The 22,210-nt window shown below is 39.8% G+C and overlaps 1 protein-coding gene across 6 annotated transcripts in view; it reads left to right on the top strand.

The window, feature by feature from the left end:
- GOLGA4 (golgin A4) overlaps positions 1 to 21,802 on the top strand; it is a 56,162-nt gene extending 34,360 nt beyond the window's left edge. For 5 of the 6 annotated variants that reach the window (XM_083577535.1, XM_083577537.1, XM_083577533.1 and 2 more), the window contains 11 exons: positions 384 to 4,585; positions 5,793 to 5,914; positions 7,058 to 7,188; positions 7,372 to 7,485; positions 9,297 to 9,317; positions 9,451 to 9,519; positions 11,311 to 11,386; positions 14,545 to 14,648; positions 16,638 to 16,724; positions 18,560 to 18,625; positions 21,090 to 21,802. In XM_083577535.1, the coding sequence (XP_083433661.1) occupies positions 384 to 4,585; positions 5,793 to 5,914; positions 7,058 to 7,188; positions 7,372 to 7,485; positions 9,297 to 9,317; positions 9,451 to 9,519; positions 11,311 to 11,386; positions 14,545 to 14,648; positions 16,638 to 16,724; positions 18,560 to 18,589 (4,956 nt within the window). In that variant the 3' untranslated portion in view covers positions 18,590 to 18,625; positions 21,090 to 21,802. The remainder of the gene's footprint in view (positions 1 to 383; positions 4,586 to 5,792; positions 5,915 to 7,057; positions 7,189 to 7,371; positions 7,486 to 9,296; positions 9,318 to 9,450; positions 9,520 to 11,310; positions 11,387 to 14,544; positions 14,649 to 16,637; positions 16,725 to 18,559; positions 18,626 to 21,089) is intronic. The other variant, XM_083577534.1, reaches the window with a different exon arrangement.
- Positions 21,803 to 22,210: the final 408 nt, after the last annotated feature.

Below are 22,210 nucleotides of genomic sequence, written 5' to 3'. Positions count from 1 at the left end.
AGAAATATTACCTCAGGTTAAGAACGTTGCTTCAGGATGAGAACAGAAATTACGCGGTGGCAGCGGGAGGCCCCATTAGTTAAAGTGGTGCTTCAGGTTAAGAACAGTTTCAGGTTAAGAACGGAGCTCCGGAATGAATTAAGTGCGTAACCAGAGGTACCACTGTATAAAATTGGCACCTATTAAGGGTGCAATCCAGCCAAAGTTCAGCACTTTACGCGCCTATCATTGGGATTTGAAAGTACTTAATTTTGGATGGATTATGTCATAATGCTTTGAAATGTATAGCTCATAGTAATAATTTCATTAAAGTATTATATTCAAGTAGGAGTCAGTCACAGAAAAAGGGATTGATGATATTTTTCAACTAATCTTTTAAACAGAGAATTCTGGAATTGGAAAGTTCCCTTCCAAAGTGTTCGCAGAATGACAGCCAGTTGGAGGAACTGACTGCTCAAATAGAATCAGAAAACAACAGGCACAATAAAGAAATCACTGCCATGGTTGAAAAACATAGAGAAGAACTTGAGGATGTGAAACGGCAAGAACAACAAGTTTGGACAGAAAAACTTGATACATTAACACTGCAGAAGCAGTCGGAAATGGAGAAATTGAAAATGCAGCTTGATGAATTGACTAAAGTATTGAAAGAGAAAGAGACTCAATTTCATGGCCATATAGAAGAGATGAATGAAAAAACTTTAGAAAAGCTTGATGTGAAACAAACTGAGCTAGAAGCACTCTCTTCTGAGTTATCAGACACACTAAAAATTCGTCAAGATCTTGAACAGCGTTTGTCGATATTAAAAGATGATGCAGATAAAGCAAAGCTAGAGTTTGAGGGAAAGCTGGAGCAAGAGAAGAACCATCATAAGGAACAAGTAGAAACTATCTTTAAAGATAAGGAAGTCATGGAGAAAACATTCAAAGATGAAATTAATCAACTCAAGCTACTCTTGGAAGAAAAAGAGAAATGCCAAGTGGAATTGGAAGAGCATTTGAAAACACTGAAGGAATCTCTTAGAAAGGCTGAAATTGAATGCAAAGAAAAGTCTGCTGAACTAGATGGCCTTTTTCAGTCCAATGAGAGCATGGCCAGAGAACAAGCAAGCATTTATGAACAAAAGTTAATAGATTTGCAGCAAAAGCTGGGAAATGTAGACGCTGAAAAATCACGTCTTGATGAACAGGTTGTAAAAACCGAAGCTGAACTGAATGAACTCAAAGCTGAATTAAAGGTTCGGATATCCGAGGTAGATGATCTGAAATGTGAACTTGAGGAGCAAAAGAAAGAAAATATGCAGAAAGTGTCATCTCTGACAGAACAGCATGAATCACAGTTAAGAGATCTTAGAGAAGAGGTAAATCGGGCAAAGAGTCATTTTACCGATAAGGAAATTGAGCTTGAACAAACAAAGGGGCTATTGAATCAACAAATTGAGAAACTTGGACAGCAGCTATCAGCCAAAGAGGCAGAAATTAGTGCTTTAAAGAGTGAATATGAAATCAAATTTAAGCAACAAGAGACACAAATGGAGAAAGTTAAAGGAAAATCAAAGGAAATGCAGGAGAGATTCAAGAAGAAACTTTCAGAGCAGGAAGCAAAACTCAAAAAGGAGATGGAGAATAAACAGTTGGAATTTAGTCAGAAAGAGAAGCAATTCAATGCAAAAATGCTGGAAATGGCCCATGCCAGTTCAACTGGAATTGATGATGCTGTGTCAAAACTGGAGAAGAATCAGAAGGAACAACTAGAAAGCCTGCTTGAAGCTCACAAACAAGAACTAGAAGAAGTTGTCCAAACCTGGGAGAAGAAGCTGAGTCAGCTGGCTGAAGAACTTGGAGAAAAGCATGAAATGGAGTTGCAAGAAAAAGATCAAGAAGTAGGAGACCTGAAACAGAAACTGGCCACCTTCAGTATTGAAAGGGAGGACAGAAATGCAGATATTACTCGGTTAAAGAATGAACAGACAGAGAGGGACAAATTGTTGAATGAGTTGCAAGAACAGCTACAGCAGACATCAGCTCAAGTGACAGTTTTGACGCAGAGAGAAACTGATTTGAAAAAGCAACTTGAGAAACTAGAGGATGACCTTAGTTTGTCTCTGAAGGAGAAGACAGAAGTCCAGGAACAGCTTAGTGAAGTAAAAGCAGTAGGAGAAAAAGAGAAGAACAAAGTTGGTGAGCTGGCAGAGAAGTTGAAAACATATGATGAACAGCTCAAGGCTCTGAAATTGTCACATTCTAAAGAGTGTGAAGATTATGAGAAAAAACTGGAGGACAAACATTTGGAGCTTCAACAAAAAAAAGCGGAATTTGAGAAGTTTGCAAGGGATATAGCTACACAACTAGAGGGTTACCGGCAGAAAGCAGAATCTTTCCTAGAAATAAAAATCACTGAACTGCTTGAGAAATGCAATGAAAAAATTTCTTCGGCAATTTCTAGAGTTGTACACTGTCACAATTGCACAACAAAAATAAAAGAAACAATATTAATTAAAACCTGTAAAATTCCTGACCTAGAAGCTCAACTTAAACAAATAAGAGAGAGTCGTGATACTTTAACCAGCTGTTTCAAAGAATCAAAACAGCACTTGCAAGAAAAGGAAAACTTGATAATGTCTATGAAAGTAGATATTGACAGACTCGTAACAGAAAAAGAGCAATTGCAAAAAGAAGGAGGACACCAGCAGGAAGCAGCAACAGAGAAAGAAACTTTCATCACACAATTGAAGAAAGAATTGTCTGAACATATTAATGCTGTCACTTCTCTGAAGGAGGAGCTAAATGAAAAGAAGGCAGAGATCACTGATCTTAACAAGCTTGTCAGTGAATTAAATCTCAAGCTTGAAATCGACAAATCAGAAAAAGATGCTGCCACAACTCTGTTAAACAAGCAACACAAAGAAAATCGACTTCAGCTGTTGAATGAGGTGCAAGAATTGTCTTCCAGAATTGAAACGCTGAGTCAAGAAAAAGCAACTGCTCTTGAACAGGTAGACCACTGGATGAACAAGATGTCAGAGTGGAAGAAGAAAGCCCAGTCAAGATTTACACAGAATCATAACACAATTAAAGAACTACAAAACAAAGTTGAACTAAGTAATAACCAAGCTATTGAGAAAGAAGAGGAATTGAATAAAATGAAGGAAGTGTGTGATAAGCAAACCAAGCACATAGAACATTTGAAAGGCTTACTGGAACAAAAGCAGATTAGAAGAGAAAAACAAGAGTCTGATTTGGTTGCCGAGTTAAAAATCCATACAGCAAGAATTGCTGAGCTCGAAGAACACATCACTCGGAAAACAGCAGAAAATGATTCCTTAATGGACGAACTCAAAAGGCACAATGAGCAGAACAGTGCACAAAAAGAGCTGGCACAAGAGCTTCAACAAACTCAGGTGGCAGTTATGGAAAAGGATAAAAGGCTTAAAGAAATGGAACAAGAAGTACTACTTTTTGAAAAGAAAATGCAGACCATGGAAGTTGACCTTGGGGAAAAATCAAAAGAATTTGAAGAAACAAAAGTGGCTTTAATGAAAAGCAAAGAGGAAGAATTAAAGTCTTTGGAAGAGAGGCTTACTTCAGAAACCACTGCTAAAATAGGAGACCTGGAAAAAAAGGCTGAACAAAAAATTGCTTCTATTAGGAAGCAACTGACATCTCAGATGGAAGAAAGGGAACAGCAATATAGACAAGACATGGAACAGCAGTTAAAGCAAAAATTGCAAGACAAAGAAGACAAGATTACGTATTTAGAAGACAAAATTAGATCAATCAATTCTGAGTTAGAAAAGGAGATGATACAGAAGGTAGAAACGTTAAAAGTTTCCACAGAACAAGACAAAGTATGTGCATTGGGGAACATGCAACAGATGTATGAATTAAAAATAGATGGTTTACAAAAAGATTTATTGGAAAAGGAGAGACAGCTAAAGATGTATGACGAGGAACAAAAAGCAAGTAGTGTTTCAAAGCTAGAGGCTCAGTATCAACAAGAAGAACTCTGTAAAAAGGAGCAAAAAGACCACATGCTCATTGAAAAGCTTCAACAAGCACTTGGGGAGCAAAGTAAGAAGCATGCAGCTATCCAAGAAGAACTGAAAACCAAAGAACAAAAAGAGCAAAATATGGAGGGTATGATTAAAGACTTGCAGGAAAAGCTGCAAGAAAAGGAGGGAGAGAGGCAGTCTTTGCAACAAAAGATACACAGTTTGGATGAGACTTTAACAAAAGAGAGAGAACTGAATAGAATTGAGATGGGAGATACTATTTCAAAACATGATGAAAATTTGCAGGGACTCCGACAGCAGCTGGAGGAAAGAAATGGCCTTATAAAAGACTTGAAAGAAAGCGCAGAAGAAAAGAGTAGATCAGTCCTTGAGCTTCAGAAACTGCTTGATGATCTGCACATTGAGCAAAAGGATTTGCAAGCTAAAGTGGAGGAGACTGAGCGGGAGAAACAGAAACTTGCCAAAGATGTGAGTAGGTTACAGAAGGATTTGCGCATCCTGCGGAAGGAACATCAGCAGGAGCTGGAGATAATGAAAAAAGAATCGGTAGAAGAAATGGAACAAAAAATAAAGTAAGTTCTAGTAGTAGTCAGTAAAATTTACAGTAAGCACCTGCATGAGCAGTAACACTGTATAAAATAAGAAAAGTTGACATTACATAACTTTATGTCCAAACAATAACTGCTTGATGTAAAGGGACCCCTGGCCGTTAGGTCCAGTCGTGGACAACTCTGGGGTTGCAGCACTCATCTCGCTTTATTGGCCGAGAGAGCTGGCGTACAGCTTCCGGGTCATGTGGCCAGCATGACTAAGCCGCTTCTGGTGAACCAGAGCAGCGCACGGAAATGCCATTTACCTTCCCGCCAGTATGGTACCTATTTATCTACTTGCACTTTGACGTGCTTTCGAACTGCTAGGTTCGTCCCTTGATATATGAAACCTCTATTATTCATAATCAGCATTGGCAAAATAAATCCTTCAAATTCATAGCAAATCATATGGAAAACTAGTCCTTGGCTGCATTTGGGCAATTGTAACTCCAGTTAAAAAGCCTCAAGTGAACCTTATACTCTGCCCTCAGTACACAAGCTCCTTAATTCCTCCCTTTGTCTCACTTTAATAATCAAACCAAGAAGTCTCTAACCATACTTTCCCTTTTATCCAAATTTAATATTCTGGCTTGTTCCAAAGCTGGTAACGATGATTTTCTGGTTTGGATGCAGCTGGAAACTATAGCAGCTGGAAACTTAGTCATTTCCTGGTTTCATTTCACATGCCTCAAAGGGGAAGATTGCTGGGTCTACATCCTTGTCCTACATTGTCCTAAAAGCCTTAGGAGTTTGCAGGTCAAATCTCAGGTTATGTTTACATGGTGTAATTAAATTATTTCATTTGCCCTAACAAAATTAATTGGATTTGTACAAGCTGCACTTGTACAAATCCTCCTTTTTATAGCCTTAACTGGACACATTTTTCAATTATCATAGGTAGATGAACTTTTATCCTCAGTATGTTTTCACAAAAAGTCTATTTGGTAACATTTTTCTTAATGAATTACCGGTATTTTTCTCTTCTCAGTAACTATTGTCTCAATCACACAGATAACCATACAAATGTAAAGAAAAACTGTTAGTGAAAGCCATTTGTTTTAACACAATCTTATGCTTGGCAGGCTCTCAAATCTCTCTGTTGGAAATTAATATGCTTTTTTGCTTTACTTTTGAATTGCCATATCTGCCCTAGAAAATCTGGACTTCTTATTTTGCTGTACCTTTATAGATATGAACAGGAGGACATTGAATTGAAGCACAACTCCACATTAAAGCAGTTGATGCGGGAATTCAATACCCAGATGGCACAAAAGGACCAAGAAATAGAAACAGCTGTAAAAGAAACAATCAGTGAGTTGGAACAGTACCTTGTGTTGATTTTAAATGGCTGTATCTCTTGTAAATTCAACCATCAGATCAATTTAGAAGAAAGAACATCCATAGAGAGAACAGTCAGGGGCATGATAACAAGCCTTGAATTCCCCTCTATTCTTGCCCTAGATTTGAATGCTCATGCAATACTGTATTGTGTGTGTGTGTGTGTGTGTGTGTGTGTGTATACACACCCACACCCACACATACATACATACGCAAACCCATTAATGTAAATATATTAATTTTGCATATACCGTATTTTTCGCCCTATAGGACGCACTTTTCCCCCTCCAAAATGAAGGGGAAATCTGTGTGCGTCCTATGGGGCGAATGCAGGCTTTCGCTGAAGCTTGGAGAGCAAGAGGGGTCGGTGCGCACCGACCCCTCTCGCTCTCCAGGCTTCAGGAAGGTATCAGCAAGCCTGGGGAGCCCGCGGGTGTTCCCGCAGGGTTCCCTGGGCTGCGGATAGCAGCCTGCTGCCCGGAGCGCGGGGTGCGCTGAAGCCGTGGCGGGGGGGGGTTCTTTATCCCCCCCCCAAAAAAAAACTAGGTGCGTCCTATGGGCCGGTGCGTCCTATAGGGCGAAAAATACAGTATATCTGATAATAAATTGTGCCAATAAGTTAACAAGTGTGAAGTTCGAGATAGTTTGAAAGTACCATAACATCTGTATAGTTTTTTAGTAAGAATTAGGCATTCAATGGCTCCGTATTGGAATGGGGCGTTCCAACTATACTAACAGCTGTAAAAGTAGGGAAAGAAGAGGTGATAGATAAGCAGTTAAACTTTTGAGTGAAGTTTAATTCATTGCTTACTACTCAAAGCATAATCTTGCCTACTGGTTTTAACATGATACTGGCTTGTTTGACCCAACCTACTCTATTGTGAAAGAAGACACCTTGTATGCCAAAATAAGAAAAGGAATATGTTATCAATTATGTTTTGACATGTCGACATCTCATTAGATTCTAATGGCGTTTTTTTAATGAATTCTTCTTTAGAGTTTCTTCTTTTACTGTAGTATTCATTTAATGTATCTAGAATGTATTGCTGCTAATTCAATTAAAATAGCATCCCAGTTAAAATGCAATATATAAACACTGTTGACCATTTTTCACAGGTAAAGCTCAGGAGGTTGAATCTGAACTCATAGAAAGTCACCACGCAGAGATAACTCAGTTACATAAAAAGTTGCTAGAAAAAGATGATGACCTACAAAGGACAGTGAAAAAGTATGAAGAAATCCTTGAGGTATATATGGTATTGCTTGTTTTTGCGTTTCTAAAAGTCAGAGCGCAATTTCATCCAGTATTCGTGTATAATTCAGTACTTTCGCAGTTAAAGTTCTTGTAGCTAAAGCTGATGGAAGCCAGATTGTTTCCTAATTGTGAAGTATATAAAGTAATGGTTTTATTTATTTATTTTGTTCTGAAGACTCGAGAAGAAGAAATGACAGAAAAAGTAAATGAGCTTCAGAACCAGCTGGAGAAATTGCAGGAGGAGTACAAACAAAGACTGGCAGATGAAGAAAGCTGGAACAGTGGTGAAGTAAGTTAGAAAACAGTATTTTACAAATTTTTACTTAGGAATTTATTGTGGTTCTTAGCCTGTATCCTAGTTTACCTTCAGAGTTTTAATAGAAATATTTTGTTAGACTTTTAGAGTATTTTAACTCTTTTGATCCAACAATTGGCAAAGGGGCTTGGCTGTTTTTTATCTTTTATTGCCACAATTGTCTCTCATGTTTGAAGCAATTGCTGTTCTATGCTACAGAGCCAAATAATATTAACTGTGGAAACTGATCTGTTATTTGATATCTTAGTTTTATTTCAGTAGTAAATCAGTTAGTCATATATACAGTTGGTTCAATACTAAGTTAGTTGCACTTGGTTTCCTTTGAAATTAGAGAGATTGGGAAATAAGCGACAGCATTCAATGAAGCTTTACTCAGAGTTGACCCATTGAATTTAAGGAATGTAACCGTAAGTTAGGTTGATTAATTTCAGTGGGTCTACCCTGAGTAAGACATAGTTGAATACCTCCAAAGCACTTTTGTGAAGCATGTGATTAGAACCACATTACATACGTGCAGCTAGCTGTGGATATGGAGGTTAACATGGTCCATTCAGGTGCTGAGGACCATATCATCTGGAGGTGCTAGTAAGGAGCAGGATTCCAGCCCCACAATAAGACAAAGAAGACAATAAGACTACCTTCAACCTGCTCCCGACAACTGATGGTGCCCTATTCCCAGAAAATGCTACAGTCAGAATTGGAGGGTTCGGTGGTGCAAGCTTGCAGATTGGCTTGGAGTTTGCTTACCATAAGTATGTCAGTTCCATAGGGATGGATAAGTACATGAGAGCATTGCCATGTCTGAGACGTCATTCATCCAGCTATTTTATGCTGCAAGTTCACTGTTCGGCTGTTGAAACCCGGGGTTCAATCGCCCTAAATGGAGAGTGTAAAAGCCCTGGAGCTACAACCAACGTGTCAAGTGCTGCTGGCTAATTATTGCCTATGAATTGGAACCCTGTAGTAGTGCAGGGAGAATGAGTAGCTTTGGGACCATCTCCTAACATGCAAATAAAAATCAAGTTCTGTATGTGCCACCCCTTCAATCGTTTGGTTGAAACCCTCATCTCCTGAGATGAGGAGTGTCAGCATCATGGGGTGAAAAAAATATTTCACACCTTTTATTACTCCCATCTGAAACTGCGTGTTCAGATTGCCCTTTACCCATATATTATATATGTTGTGTATTACACTTTTGAATAGTAGGATTACAATTTAGTGTCACAATTTAACCAAAATTTGTAGTTTCTTTGATAATGTCCTTTTGCAGCCATTTATGTACACTCATGTCTCATTAATGTAAAACAGGCTGTAAGTTCATGTAATGACTGTGGGAATTTAGCATAAAATTAAACCTCTGCTACAAGAAAAAACCCAGTCTTCCTTCATGGCTCTCAATTGATAGAGATTATGCTGAAAGCAAATTGTTCACAAGAAAACATGTATATTACTTATTTAGGAATTCATTTAATAGTTACTTAAGTCTCTTGTTTGAATAGTTTCTTTGTACCACTTAGATTTATTTCAAGCTGTATTTTGGGTGTGACTAAGCTATTTTAATTATTTGTGCTCCTCAAAACTGCTTTTATGTGATAAAAAATTGCAAGACAAATTTCTTTGTACCAAATAGTAATATATACCATCTCAGAGAAATAGATAATGGAGACTTAATCAGGAATTAATGGCAATTCATATGGATGAAAAATATCCTGCAGTGCTTTTTGTTTTATTTGGCAGGGTACAAAGCAAAAACATTTTATTAAATGTTCATTTTTCTGTTTTAGGTAACAATAGCTGAACTTCAGGTAAGATTGTCTTCATCTTTACAACTAGCATAATGTCAAGTTTTCCTTTGATGCTGTTTACAATTTTGATGAAAAGTAATAAATTAAGTGTTTGTAGTGCACATTTTCATATATGTTTCTGGTTGTGTTTCAGGCCCAGCTAGCGCAGAAGACAACACTTGTCAGTGATTCAAAGCTGAAAGAACAGGAATTCATAGAACAGGTAAGGATCTGATAAAAAAAGAAGGAACTTTAGCTCTTGGGTACATTAAAGCATTTTCTAGGTATAATTTGAAAAGGTTATAAAAGGCTACCTAGGCTGCAACCCTATATCCCATTTCATGGAAGTAGGGCTTATTGAACTTAATTTTGAGTAAACATGCATAGTATAGTGCCGTTAAACACAGTCTGCTCATCATCACCAGGCTATTAAAAGTGCAGCACTCTAAAGCCCTAAAAGGAATCAGTTTGCAACAATCAAAACCAAGCTCAAATAACCTTTGATTCTACAGTCAAACCTTGGTTGTCAAAGATAATCTGTTCCAGAAGCCCGTTTGGCTTCCGAAATGTTCGACAACAGAGGTGCGGCTTCCAGTTGGCTGCAGGAGCTGCCTGCACTCAAGCAGAAGCTGCGTCGAACATTCAGCTTCCAAAAAACGTTCAAAAACCGGAACACTTACTTCTGGGTTTTCAGTGTTCGGGAGCCGAAACGCTCCAAAATGGAGGCATTTGGGAACCAAGGTTTGACTGTATTTCAAACTTACTTGAGTGTTATAGTCAGTTACTCATTCTCAGCCTACCCTACCTCACGTGGTTGTTGTGAGGATAAAATTGGGAGGAGGATGACTTTGAAAGCCACCTTGAGCTCCTCAAAGGAAAGATGGGATATAAATGTAACAAACAATAAAGGAAGTATGCTTAATTCAGTTATCAAAATGCAGATAAAATCAACAATTTAAAAACAAGCATGCATAATAAAACTATATTTCTAGGTAAATCAAAAAAAGGTAAAAAAAGTTTTTAGCAAGTGTTGAAAAGGGTACAATAAAGGGGACTGCCTGTTATTAATAGAGAGGGAGTAGATGTGTAAAGCATTTGTTCAAGGAAACTGGTTCCAAGCTGCTGAGGGCTTTATATACCAATAGTAACACATTGGGTCAGGGTGACATCAGTGGCGTAGCGTGGGGGGTGCAGGGGGGGCCGGCCGCACCAGGCGCAACATCTGGGGGTTAGGGTTAGGGGGCGCAAATCCATGGGTTAGGGGGCGCAAATTACTTGCCTTGCCCCGGGTGCTGACAACCCACGCTACGCCACTGGGTGACATGCCTATTTCTCTTGTACCGTTCCAATTTCTAACCCAGTGGGAAGCACCACTGTCTGTGTGTCCTCCAAGTGGTGACCCCAAAGGGAGATGATCTTTGATGTCCCCCACTTTGGGATGAATCCCCCCGTGGTTTACCCCACCACATGTAGCTGGTTCTGTTCTTATCAGCCAAGCCAGAGGCAATGCTTTGATCCAAAGCAACACTCCCATGTGTAATCACTCAGTTCAGAACAAAACCACTCTTCGGTTGCAGTCAGCGAAAAACGCTCTTTCTGCAAACAGAAAAAAACAGTAAGACTATGAAAGTGAAGTGGTCAGATAACAAGCACTCATACCGGATGAGAGGACACTTCGGTCAAGGGTCAGTATAGTGCTAGCCAGCCCCTCTCTGCTTCCCAGGAGACTCGTGGCCAAGTCTACTTTTATCAGATCTTAAATTAGACAGAAAGAAAGGCAGACAGAAAACCCTAATCTTTGCTAATGTTTCCCAACATGTTTAATGCACACTAACAAATATTTACATGGTAAGTTTAAGTGAGATAGATAATATTTAACACCCTGAGTTGTCACCAGTAGTGGGTGGGGACAGACAGACAGGGTTTGGTAACTGCTTTCTCGTACATTCAGTACACCTCAAAGACATCTCAGTTATGTTTGTTTTATCCTCCTCATCCATCACTTTATTCTTAGATTCATACACTACAAGACCGGTTGAAAAATTACGAGAAGAATATGTATGTCACAACAGTTGCATCGCCTTACAGAGGTGAGGAATGTTTGTCTTGGCACTGAGCTACAGAATAAAGCCTAAGAGAATACTTGCAAACCTAACTAGGGCTGCAAATATATGTACTCTTACATATGTACTCTTACAATGCACTCTTACATATGTACTCTTACAATGGGGAGTAAACCCCATTGAGCTATCTAAATTTAGGGTGATAGATAAATTTAAGGCCAAAAGTTAGTCTTCGGACTTTTATGGTTGTGTGTCAGGTATGGAAGGCCTTGTTAACACTTGTTAATAGTCTCTCAGTTCCGTGCCACTTTGCTCATTTGCGTTGAACCGAGCTATACAGATTTTGCATCTAGACCCCTTCCTGTACAGTTGACCCTAAAAGTTTGCATATATCAGATGAAAGATGTTACGCTGAAATATTGTTCAGTAGGGCAGTTCTGAATCTTTTTACACAAATACAAATTTTAAAAAATGAAGTGATTTTGCATGATCTGTAAATGTAAGATTAGTTGTGTTCCAATGTCCACCTCATGGATCACATGCAATATATATAAGGATTCCCTTGTGGGAAAATTGCTACATTGAAATCACAAGTAGAACATAGTTCATATTTTCAGTCATTTTCATTCCAATTGCTTACATACCCTGATGACTAGACCTTCAAAGCCGTAAATAGACATGTGTTGCAGTAATGCAGTTCCTGATGCAGATTATGGTTTATTCTTTAATTTTAATGTTTTTTTGTCCTTTAGTATAATTTTACTTCATGGAAAATGAGTGTGACATGTAAGCATGTTTGCCACATGTATTTATGTGTGCATGTGAGCAACATGGAGAATATCAAAATTAAGGTATAACCAGTAGCTAACATTTTGATACATGTGTAGTTCATACTTTTCCAGAAATCAGGTATTGAAGACATGTTTTAGATCTCCTCAAATATTGGGATTAATGATGCCTGCTGCAATGTCAGCAAGCCAAAGTACAAATACAGTATGATTGAGAGTTGGGCTGTAGGTGTTTTCATACTGCAGTCTCATCCTGGAGGGAGGATGCTTTAGTTTAACAATCCTCTAGTTTTAGCAAGGGATTTCCACTGGTAGCCACGAGTGTTTGCTGAATTCCATCAGCAATTACGTTTGTGCATAAAAAGTTAAAATCCACACGTAACTAGGAAAGTAAAACCTGCTACTTTTGGACTTTTAGTTTAAGTGAACATAAATGGAAAAATAAGAGTCACGGCTTAATCTCCAAGAATGTAGATATTTTCCCCTTGCCCTCTGAAAGCTAGTCTAATGGCATACTTAGAATGCTTCTGCTTTTTATATTGTGTTTTTATGAAGAAAACATTTTAAGATATCAGTTACCATGCAAAATTTTATGAAAACAATGTTGCTAAGAAACATAAACAGGATTAGATTAGAAGTTTTAGAAGAAACACTTGTAAGAGTTTAGTTAATACAATATATTGCAAATATTTTCCCAGCCTTGTCTTTCAACATTTGATGTAAAACTTGGACATGCCTGCGCACTCACACACAGTTGTCTCAAAGGGTCTCTGGGTCCTGTGGGGTTTGCTTTCTAAACTGTCATATCTCCATGTTGGGGGTGGGGCAGTGGAGCAAAGGATCAAGTTGTAATAAGCAGCAGCCAAAGATGCAAATGACTTGATACAGGTAACACAGTTCTACAAAAGAAGGCTTTAAATTCCAAAGCAGTGAGGTGATGGTGGTCCAATGAGATGGCTTTTCCAGGCTGGTGGAGCCAGATTTGCTGAGAGAGAGAGCATGCATGTTTGTAGTCTAGATGGCAGCCTTGTAGAATATTGCTCCTTGATAAAAATGTGGTCATGGTGATGCAAGAGATACTGTAAGATGGTTAGATCTGGTTGCCTAGAGCCCCAGTTGGCCCCTACCCTCGGTGGTTACACAGGATTTGATAATGCAGGTTTCTCACCTTCCCCAGGAGTACGTCACACACAAACAGGTGGACAGAATCACCTGACGACATAATGACGTCATGTGAATGGCACCTGTCCAAATTGGTGCTTGGGGAGCACACCTTCAAAAGAGCTTTTTGTAATGACTGGTGAAGTGATTGTTTTTACATGGAGCTCCTTTGAATTCTCTTTGGAGTGGGAGGTTTGGATCAAACTGCTTCCTTCAACTAGAACCTTTTTCTCTTTGGAGAGAAACCACTTCCTCCAAACAGAGAAAGCGAGCCTCTTCTGCTGTACTAAGGAGCTCCTGTTGGGAACTCCCTAGTGCAGCTGATCTCAGTGGATCTCCCTGTCTGTTCCAATCAGCCCTACTTACCAAGGGACAATGAGAAGCAACCTTTGAACTCCTTATTCTTCCTTTGTAGCCATGTCCATGTTTGCCTGACACCTGATGTTACATATGATGTTGGGCAGGTGAGGAGGGGTGGTGTGGGCTATGGCCTTGCAAGACAAGTTGGGTACTGTGCTAGGTCTAAGGTTCCCTAGTGCTACCTTAAAGGATTTATACTTTCCATTGTTTTGGCAGTTACTTCTAACATCAGGCAGGAGCTATTGGCCATAGGAGAGGAAAAGGCAGTCATGAATCTCTGGAAGGGATAGTGCTTAGGGTTAGGAGGTTTGTGTACTCAACCAATCCTACTTGTGAAGGGTTTGTTTAGAGCATTTGTGCTCTGCTCTTCAATTGAAAATCTCCCAGAGCGGCTTACATAAATCAGTTCAAACAAGACAGTCCTTTCCCTCAGGCTTACAATCTAAAACACATGACACAAAAGAAAAATGGGATGGGGGCGGGTTTGAATTCAGATGTTGATTCTTTAAGCTAAATAGTAATTCTTACTGACCAGCTGGGACAGAAACAGTTCAGGGACTGGAAGATCCATCTTTCCCACTGAGGCACAAGCATGCTACCAGGAAGGGGCTTGAACAATAGTCGTCTGCCTCTGCCTGCCGATAGATTTGAAGGAGAGGGTAAGTTAGTGTCTTGAGTGCAGAGGCAAGAGTTAAGAACTAGCCGCTTAATCCTCTTGTTAAAATGTAAAATGCTCTTTACAAAAGCAGTGTAATCCGGGTAAGTGACAATCATTATGTCTGTATGTTACAGTTTGGTCAAGAAAGATGAGCATACTGATGGTAGTACATCTGTGTAAAATACAATTGTATAAAACACTGTCTCTTGTCTGTGCAGATGGGAACCTCTGCCATTCAGATGTCTCTCTTTTTGGAGAACCGACGGAGTTTGAATACTTAAGGAAGGTGTTGTTCGAGTACATGATGGGTCGTGAGACAAAGGTATCCCCCATATTCAAGGCACATGTTTATTAAGTTAACAGTCACTTCGAGAAAAAAGAAGAACTGCACAGGTTGTAGTATTATTATGCTCTCACGGGATGAGCCCGTTCTTGCTCACATCTACCTTGGATAGAAGCAAGATGGTATGACACAGGGTATCTCCTATTTATGAAGAGTTATTTTTTATGGATTTGTTTTAGTGTTTCATCATTAAAGTGTGGAATTGGTTATTAAAGTTTTTTAGTTATACCCCATCCTGGTTTCAGAATTGATGATGGGTAGGTTATAAATCTCCTAACTAAATAATACTTTCAAACAGGACCACTCTCAGTGGATACTACACTCCATAGGCCAGGGTGGGCAGCTTGCAGTAGATTGGCAAGAGTTTCCAACTCCCAATAGCAACAGCTAAAAATCCCCCCTCCCCAAATTAGCTTGCTGAAAAAGAATACTAGACAGGAGTGAGGAACAGGAACAGACTTTTATGTGAAAGGACTTGCTACTTGCTTTTGGCCTTGGTAAATTTATGAGCTGAACATGCACTCAGAGGCACATGTATATGTATATATATGTATGTGTGACCAACTGGCTGAGCCACTATTTTGTACTTGCCTCTGCTTGGTTGATCTCAAGGTTCTAGCTAGCTAGCATAAAAGTAGGCCCCAAGTCTGTCCACTCCTTCTTTGGGTTTCATAGGCTCCTCTTTGCAAATGTGATGGAGCTATTGTCCTCAACCTTCCAAATACTCATATGCCAGCCCTCTTCCTCCTGTGATGTGGGACTCATGTAACCCTGTTTCCCCGCAAACTTCATTTCCATCTCCCCCATGGAACCATAGCTCCTTCCTGTCCCCCATCCCCTTCCAAGTGAGATTCCAGACCACCTTCCCTGCAGTTTTGTCTCTTAACTATCCCTGAATCTGATTCAGGTTTAAACCTTCAGCTACATCTTTCAGCAAGTTCCCAACCTTCGGTCACAATCAATTTGCATGGGCTGGGAGAAATAATGAGCAGCCATAAATTCATTAACATAGTGTGGAGAGTGGGGCAGCCAGTGGGGCAGCACAGGCAGGGGGGCATTGCTCACCTGGGTTGCTAACAGCATGCCACTTACCACAAGGGTGAGGACTGAGCAGTGCAGCAACAGAGCCAATCTGATGGTCCTGCTGCTGTGCTTGCGCTGAGCTGAGCTCTCCATACTGCAGTCGTCTCCCTCTCAGCAAGCAGCAGCAACGCTCTCCATTGGGAAGTCAGGTGAACAGCACTGCCCTGCTGGAGTTAAAATTTCAGATAACAAATCATGCCGCAACATAGCTCCGTCACCATCTTCTTAGATCTTTTTTTAATTAAAAAATAATAATTTCCTTTTCACTTACAAGCAGGACCTTCAGTAAATAACACCATATAGCAGAGTCACCAGCACATTCTTACTCATGAAACTGTTTACTATATATTTCTTGCTATGAGGCCATCTATACTACATTATTATTTTTCTCCATCCAAGAAATAGCAGTGGGAAAGAATATTAAGAGCCTTCCTTTTAAGTTGAACTTTGTTTTCAGTGGATAGAATATGAGTAAATATAGGCTTTATCTGGACTTTATCTGCAACCAACTATTTCAAAAACATGGAAGCCTTAAGTGATGGAATACTAAATTTATTGTTGTTTGGACCTTGTACTCAGCCTTATTTTAAATCTGATCGTTTGGAATCCATTTCTGTATCATTTATTCTGGCCAGAAGCACTTTGGGAATTTTAAGTCGCTGGTGATGTTGGATTGCAGACTCTTAGCTTTTAATGTAGTGCATTTACTTTAAAGTCTTAGCCTTAGGTTGCCACAGATTTTTATGAAAGACACAAGTATTCTTTATGCATTCCTATGCTTTCATAAGGACTACAAAAAATACAGTGCTTTTATAAATCAATGAAACTGCTGTTTAGCGGATCATATTCTTATCATGCCCGTTACTTTGTTCACCTCTTCTTCAGACAATGGCAAAGGTTATTACCACAGTGCTGAAATTCCCTGCTGACCAAGCACAGAAGATCTTGGAACGAGAAGATGCACGGGCATTGGTAAGCCATAGTAAGATACTAAATAAAAGTGGCTTCTCAGGTGTGTCTTAACATTAAAGTTCTTTGGTCACCTAACTTTCCCGCAGAAGGATTTTGGATATGGAAGTAAGGATTTCGCACAGGGCAGGGAAACTCTTAGTGGTAGCAATAAACACCTCAATGTTGGAAGACCCTGAGTGCATCTTTGCTGATTGTGATGACAAAAAATCTCCTGTTATGTCTACATCAGCACTTTGCTTGATAGATCTGTCTTCCACTTGGACTGCAACTGCAAGTCAGGGAAACCTATAAAATGTCAGTGTTAATATGGAAGAAGTCCGCAACAGTTTTACTCATCTATTCAAAAGGCTACTTAACATGTCACCTTGGGAACTGTGATGTTGAAAAGAAGATGCTTTTCAATTAAAGTAATTTAATAAATCCTATAATATTGATATCATCTTAGGAAGGTGATGAACGCCCACAATCATAGGACTTTCCAGGCATTAGGTTTATCATTCTGTTTGTTTTATTATTAAACACTAGGGTTCAGTGTAGGAATTGCTGAAGGGAAAATTTGCCATATAAAACCAAGATACATTCATGGATCTTGGACACATGAATGATTGTCAATTCTGTCTCTTTTTCTTCTTTTTGTTTGCTCAGAGGAGGATGCTATCTGTTTTTGCTCACAAAATACATTGATCCCAGAGCAAAACAGCTTAAATGGGGTTTCTCCCCTTTTCTACATTTTCAGCTCACAATTTAAGCAGCAGTTATATGTGATGGGAAATAAATATGAAATAAACTTAATAGTTTGCCAGCATCCCATTCAAAATTATTTACCTTTTGTGGCTACCATTGTTTTGTTCTAAAACTGTGTCTGAGTACCATTTGAAGACCATGACAAAGGTACAAAGTAGAGGAAACAGAAAGGACTTAAAATTCTGTACAATTCAGTTTTATGGGGAAACTATTCGAGCGGTAGCACACTATATTTTGTGGGATTCTGTTTGAAAATTGAAACATTGTCATCAGCTACTTTCATATCCTGCTTTAATACATACTAATACTTGTGCTTTTCTGTTGGCTCTATAATTTTGCATGCTGTTAGACGAGATGGGGAAAATAGAATACAGTGGTACCTCTGGTTACGAACGCTTCTGGTTACGAACGCTTCTGGTTATGAACACTTCTGGTTATGCGCTCCGCTAACCTGTAAGTAGCTGCTCCTGGTTGCAAACTTTGCCCCAGGATGCGAACGGAAATCGTGCGCCAGAGGCACGCACGCAGCAGGAGGCCCCATTAGTGAAAGTGCGCCTCAGGATAAGAACGGTTTCAGCTTAAGAACGGACCTCCGGATCGAATTAAGTTCGTAACCAGAGGTACCACTGTACCAGGCCCAATATTTCATGTTGTGTCTGTCAAAATAAAGTCCCATGTGTTCCTACCCTGGAGTCCTATTTTGATACTAGCAGCTTTAGTAGAAATTAGTAGACCTTTTCCTGAGCCTCCTGAAGGGAAAAGTAGCAAGAAACAACAACGAGGCATCCTAGGCTTAAAAGCAAAATTCTGCAGGTTCATGGATTGTGCATGTGCATTGCATGAAGCGGGCAACAGTTGGCTCAAGTTTATCCTGGAGAGCAGTGCCAGTGCTAGCTGCCATGGCTGTTTTTACCCTTCACCCATATGTCAAACTCTGTACAGAGCAGAGAAATGACAAGGCTAATCATTGGCATCTCACTTGCTATGTCCACAAGTTTGACAGTGTGGAAATAGATGTCTAACATGTCTAAACTCACATTGCTTTTATTAACACAGTAACGCACTAAGCTGTTCTTTTCCTGGCTTTGTAGTTCACCTCACCTCGCAGTGGCATCTTCTGAATAAGCCATCAATCAGTGCTTTTAGTTAGCATGTGGGTGAGTGTTGCCTGGTACATACAATATTTGGTTTTGCCTAGTACATACAATGTTTGTTAATAATAGTGAGTGATATCCACTGTTAGTTGTACAGAGTAAACCCACTGAAATCTGTAGACTTAAGTAAGTATGACAAGCTTTGGCTACCACCCAGTAATAACTAGTCCCTCCCACTAACAAGGATGCCGAACACTTGTTCTTATTATATTTATTTTGCAAGGCAAGCACTTGTAAAGAGGACTTCTTAATCCCACATTTTTTTTGTGATCTTGGACCAATTTGAGATTATTTTGAAGAACATGTTCGCAGCTTCACACATCTGATGCATAATATTAGAACAACATAAGATTATGATACAAGTTGCACTGATTTTGGCTCACTTTACCTTGTGTACTAATTGCTGATATACTGCAGACCAAACTAGATGTAGTATATTGGATTGGATCTCCCGGCATTTTTTATTGTATTTTAATAGCAACAGCAGTACCCTGTTGCACATTTCCAGTGTCATGTTTAGTTTGACCTTTATTTGCCTAAATATATTAATGTCAGTTTTCACTTCAATGCTCAAAATGTAATAAGGAATGGAAAACTTAAGTTCCAAGTCACAAAAATCAGTAATAGGTTCATTATTCAAAATTGATTGCATTAGTCGTTCACAACTGTCAGGAAGGGCTAGTTATCCCCTTTGTTTCTAGCTGCCTGTGAATTCTACATCTGTTTTGAAATCTGGCATAGGACTGAATTCACAAGAAGCTAAAAAATCAAGTTATAAATTGCTTTGGAAGGAAATCTGAAAATGTGAAGCAAGCTGTCTGCAGAAAGTCCCAGTACTGTAGAAGTGGGAAGTTTATCGTCTGTATTTTTACATGTTCTACTTTGCATAGTCCCCCAACTACTGAATTCCCACATAAATATAGGTTCTTCAGAATTTAAATAATGATTTAAAGTCAAGCGTACAAAATGTGATTATGCAGAAGTTCGTTTTGGAAATACAAATTTATTTAACTTAGATTACAGAATCCAGAAGCCAAGTAACTTGCAGAAATTACCGTATTTTTCGCCCTATAGGACGCACCAGCCCATAGGACGCACCTAGTTTTCGGGGAGGGGGGGTTATAAAGAATTTTTTTTTATTCCCCCCCCCCCAGGCGCCCGAGCTTCCCCAACCCCCAGAACAGGCTGCTATCCGCAAGCCTTTCCCCACCAGCCCCGACAAACTCTGGGAGTATTCCCCACCTCCCGCAGAAGCCGCGCGCTCTTTAAAGGGGCTGCGGGGCTTCTATTGCCTCTTCTAGCTTGGGGATGGCTGCGCGCAAAGGAAGGCTGTTCCCAAGCCAGAACAGCGAGACAGAGGGCTCCGTCTCGCTCTTCTAGCTTGGGGACGGCTGCGCGCAAAGCCTCTCCAGGGCAGCAGGGTGCCTTCACCCCACTCTCTTGCAGAGGCTAGCAAGGCTGTTCCCAAGCCAGAATTCCCCCACCTCCCGCAAAACCGGCAGAAGCCGTGCGCTCTTTAAAAGGGCCACATGGCTTCTCCTGGCTTTTCTAGGAGATGGGGGAATTCCCCCACCTCCCTGAAAAGCCCACAGGCTGCCATCCACAAGCTCTGGGAGCCCGCGGGAAGTCGCGCCGGGCTCCCAAGGCTTGCGGATAGCTTCCTGAAGCCTGCATTCGCCCCATAGGACGCACACACATTTCCCCTTCATTTTTGGAGGGGGAAAAGTGCGTCCTATAGGGCGAAAAATACGGTATTTTGACCATATATATGCTTCAATATATTTATACTGGGTAGCATGCATGGAAATTACTCAAGATAATATGAAGCTCTTGTGAATGAAATCTGATCAGCTACGTTGGCCATTTCAGGCTAGACTAAAACAACAAAACATTAAAATCACCTGTGAGGTCAAGTGAGCCAAAGGAAAAGCTGTTTCGAAGATATCTCAACCCCACATTTTAACTGAAATAAAACTGAACTTATAAGAGATACATATGCATATAATAGTAGTAGTAGTAGTAGTAGTAGTAGTAGTAGTAGTAGTAACTACATCTACAACAACAGGATGGATGGATGGATAGATAGATAGATAGATAGATAGATAGATAGATAGATAGAGTGTGTGTCTTCCCTGCCATCCACTGTTCTGGATATATTGTTCCATGCCCCATAGTACATTGTGCCTGCTGCCTAGCCAAAACCCTTGCAGTCTTTCTGTCATGCCATTGTGCCTTTTCCATTCACTTATTAAGGGGTGGTGGTGGACCGGATCTGGCTGGTGGGCCAAATGTGTAATATTGAATTGTATTAAGCAACACACACAAGTAAACTGCTTTTTTAAACTGTGGGGTAGTTGGTTTTCAACTTGCCTCTTAAACCTATTACGTCTTTCTGTATAGTAAATTAGTTTGTTGCTTTGCTTTTAATTGCGCTTTTTAATTTTTTCATGTCATCCCTCCCTTCTAGTCCTGGCTGCGATCGTCCACTTGAAGAACTTGCAACACATGCACTTTGTAGCAAATGGCACTCCTTTGAAATCTGATCATATCTCCATACTAGCTCTATGAAGAATGGACAGGAGAAGAGCTACTATTCATTGCCCCACGTGAAATGAGCAAAATTAAGAACAATGATGGGTTGTGGGCTGGGCATGAATGTAATCAAACAGTTGTCTTGAAAGATTGTCTTACGCGGTGATGGAGTGCTTATATTGAACACAGTTTTCTATTTTGGTTTAGAATATTTTTTAATAAATGTTTTGCCTCACTGCAATACAGATCTCACAGGATCTCTCTGAATAATTAATGGCTTGACTGCCCTATTTATTTTTAACAGTTTTATCGTCTGAAATAATTGTGCAATATACTTTGGGTGGGTAGGAGGCCTTGGTGATGTTCTTGGTAAATTAAACCTGTTTTGAATTTTTCCCCTCCCTCACAATTTGATCTGTTGATTGCTAAAGGCAATTTCTTTCAAGCATTTGCTTTATAATGAATCCAAATTGCAGTACCTCATTTGTTTATTCCTAGCTTTTGTACTTATATTTTGTGGGGAATAAATTTACACTCCTGTAAATTGTAAATAGTTACTACTTCCTTGTATCATAAGCTGATCTCTGACTGTTGGCAGTGCTAATCTTGCAGAGCTGGGAGAGAATAAAACTTCTATTTACTGTACAATGCTGCAGACTGATGTACTTTTTAATAGCAAATATTACTGTCTAATAATTGCTGTGATCTTATTCAGTAATATAGGTGAACAACCCACAAAGCCTAATACCCTGCTTCTGAAACATAATTGTAAGCTGGTGGTGCTTTTGGGAGTTCTAAAACTGAGCACGGCCTAACTTAGGAGTCGGAAAACTTTGGCCTTCCAGATGTTGATTAATTATAACTCCCATCAGCCCTCAGCAACATCTGGAGGGCAAAGGTTCCTCCTGCCTGGCCTGACAAGCAGAAAATGCATGATAGTGTCATTCACAAGCTCGGTAAGTAGCTTACTGGAATGCAGTTGCAGAGTTCCGCAAAACTCACGGATTCTGGCCAGAAAACAATTTTTAAAGGCAGGTATAAATCTTATGGCAGACA

The sequence above is a fragment of the Podarcis filfolensis genome, assembly GCF_964270895.1.
Source record: "Podarcis filfolensis genome assembly, chromosome: 12".
Classification (NCBI taxonomy): Eukaryota; Metazoa; Chordata; class Lepidosauria; order Squamata; family Lacertidae; genus Podarcis; species Podarcis filfolensis.
Note: the sequence above shows the minus strand (reverse complement) of the source record. Positions and strands in the feature narration are given on the sequence as shown.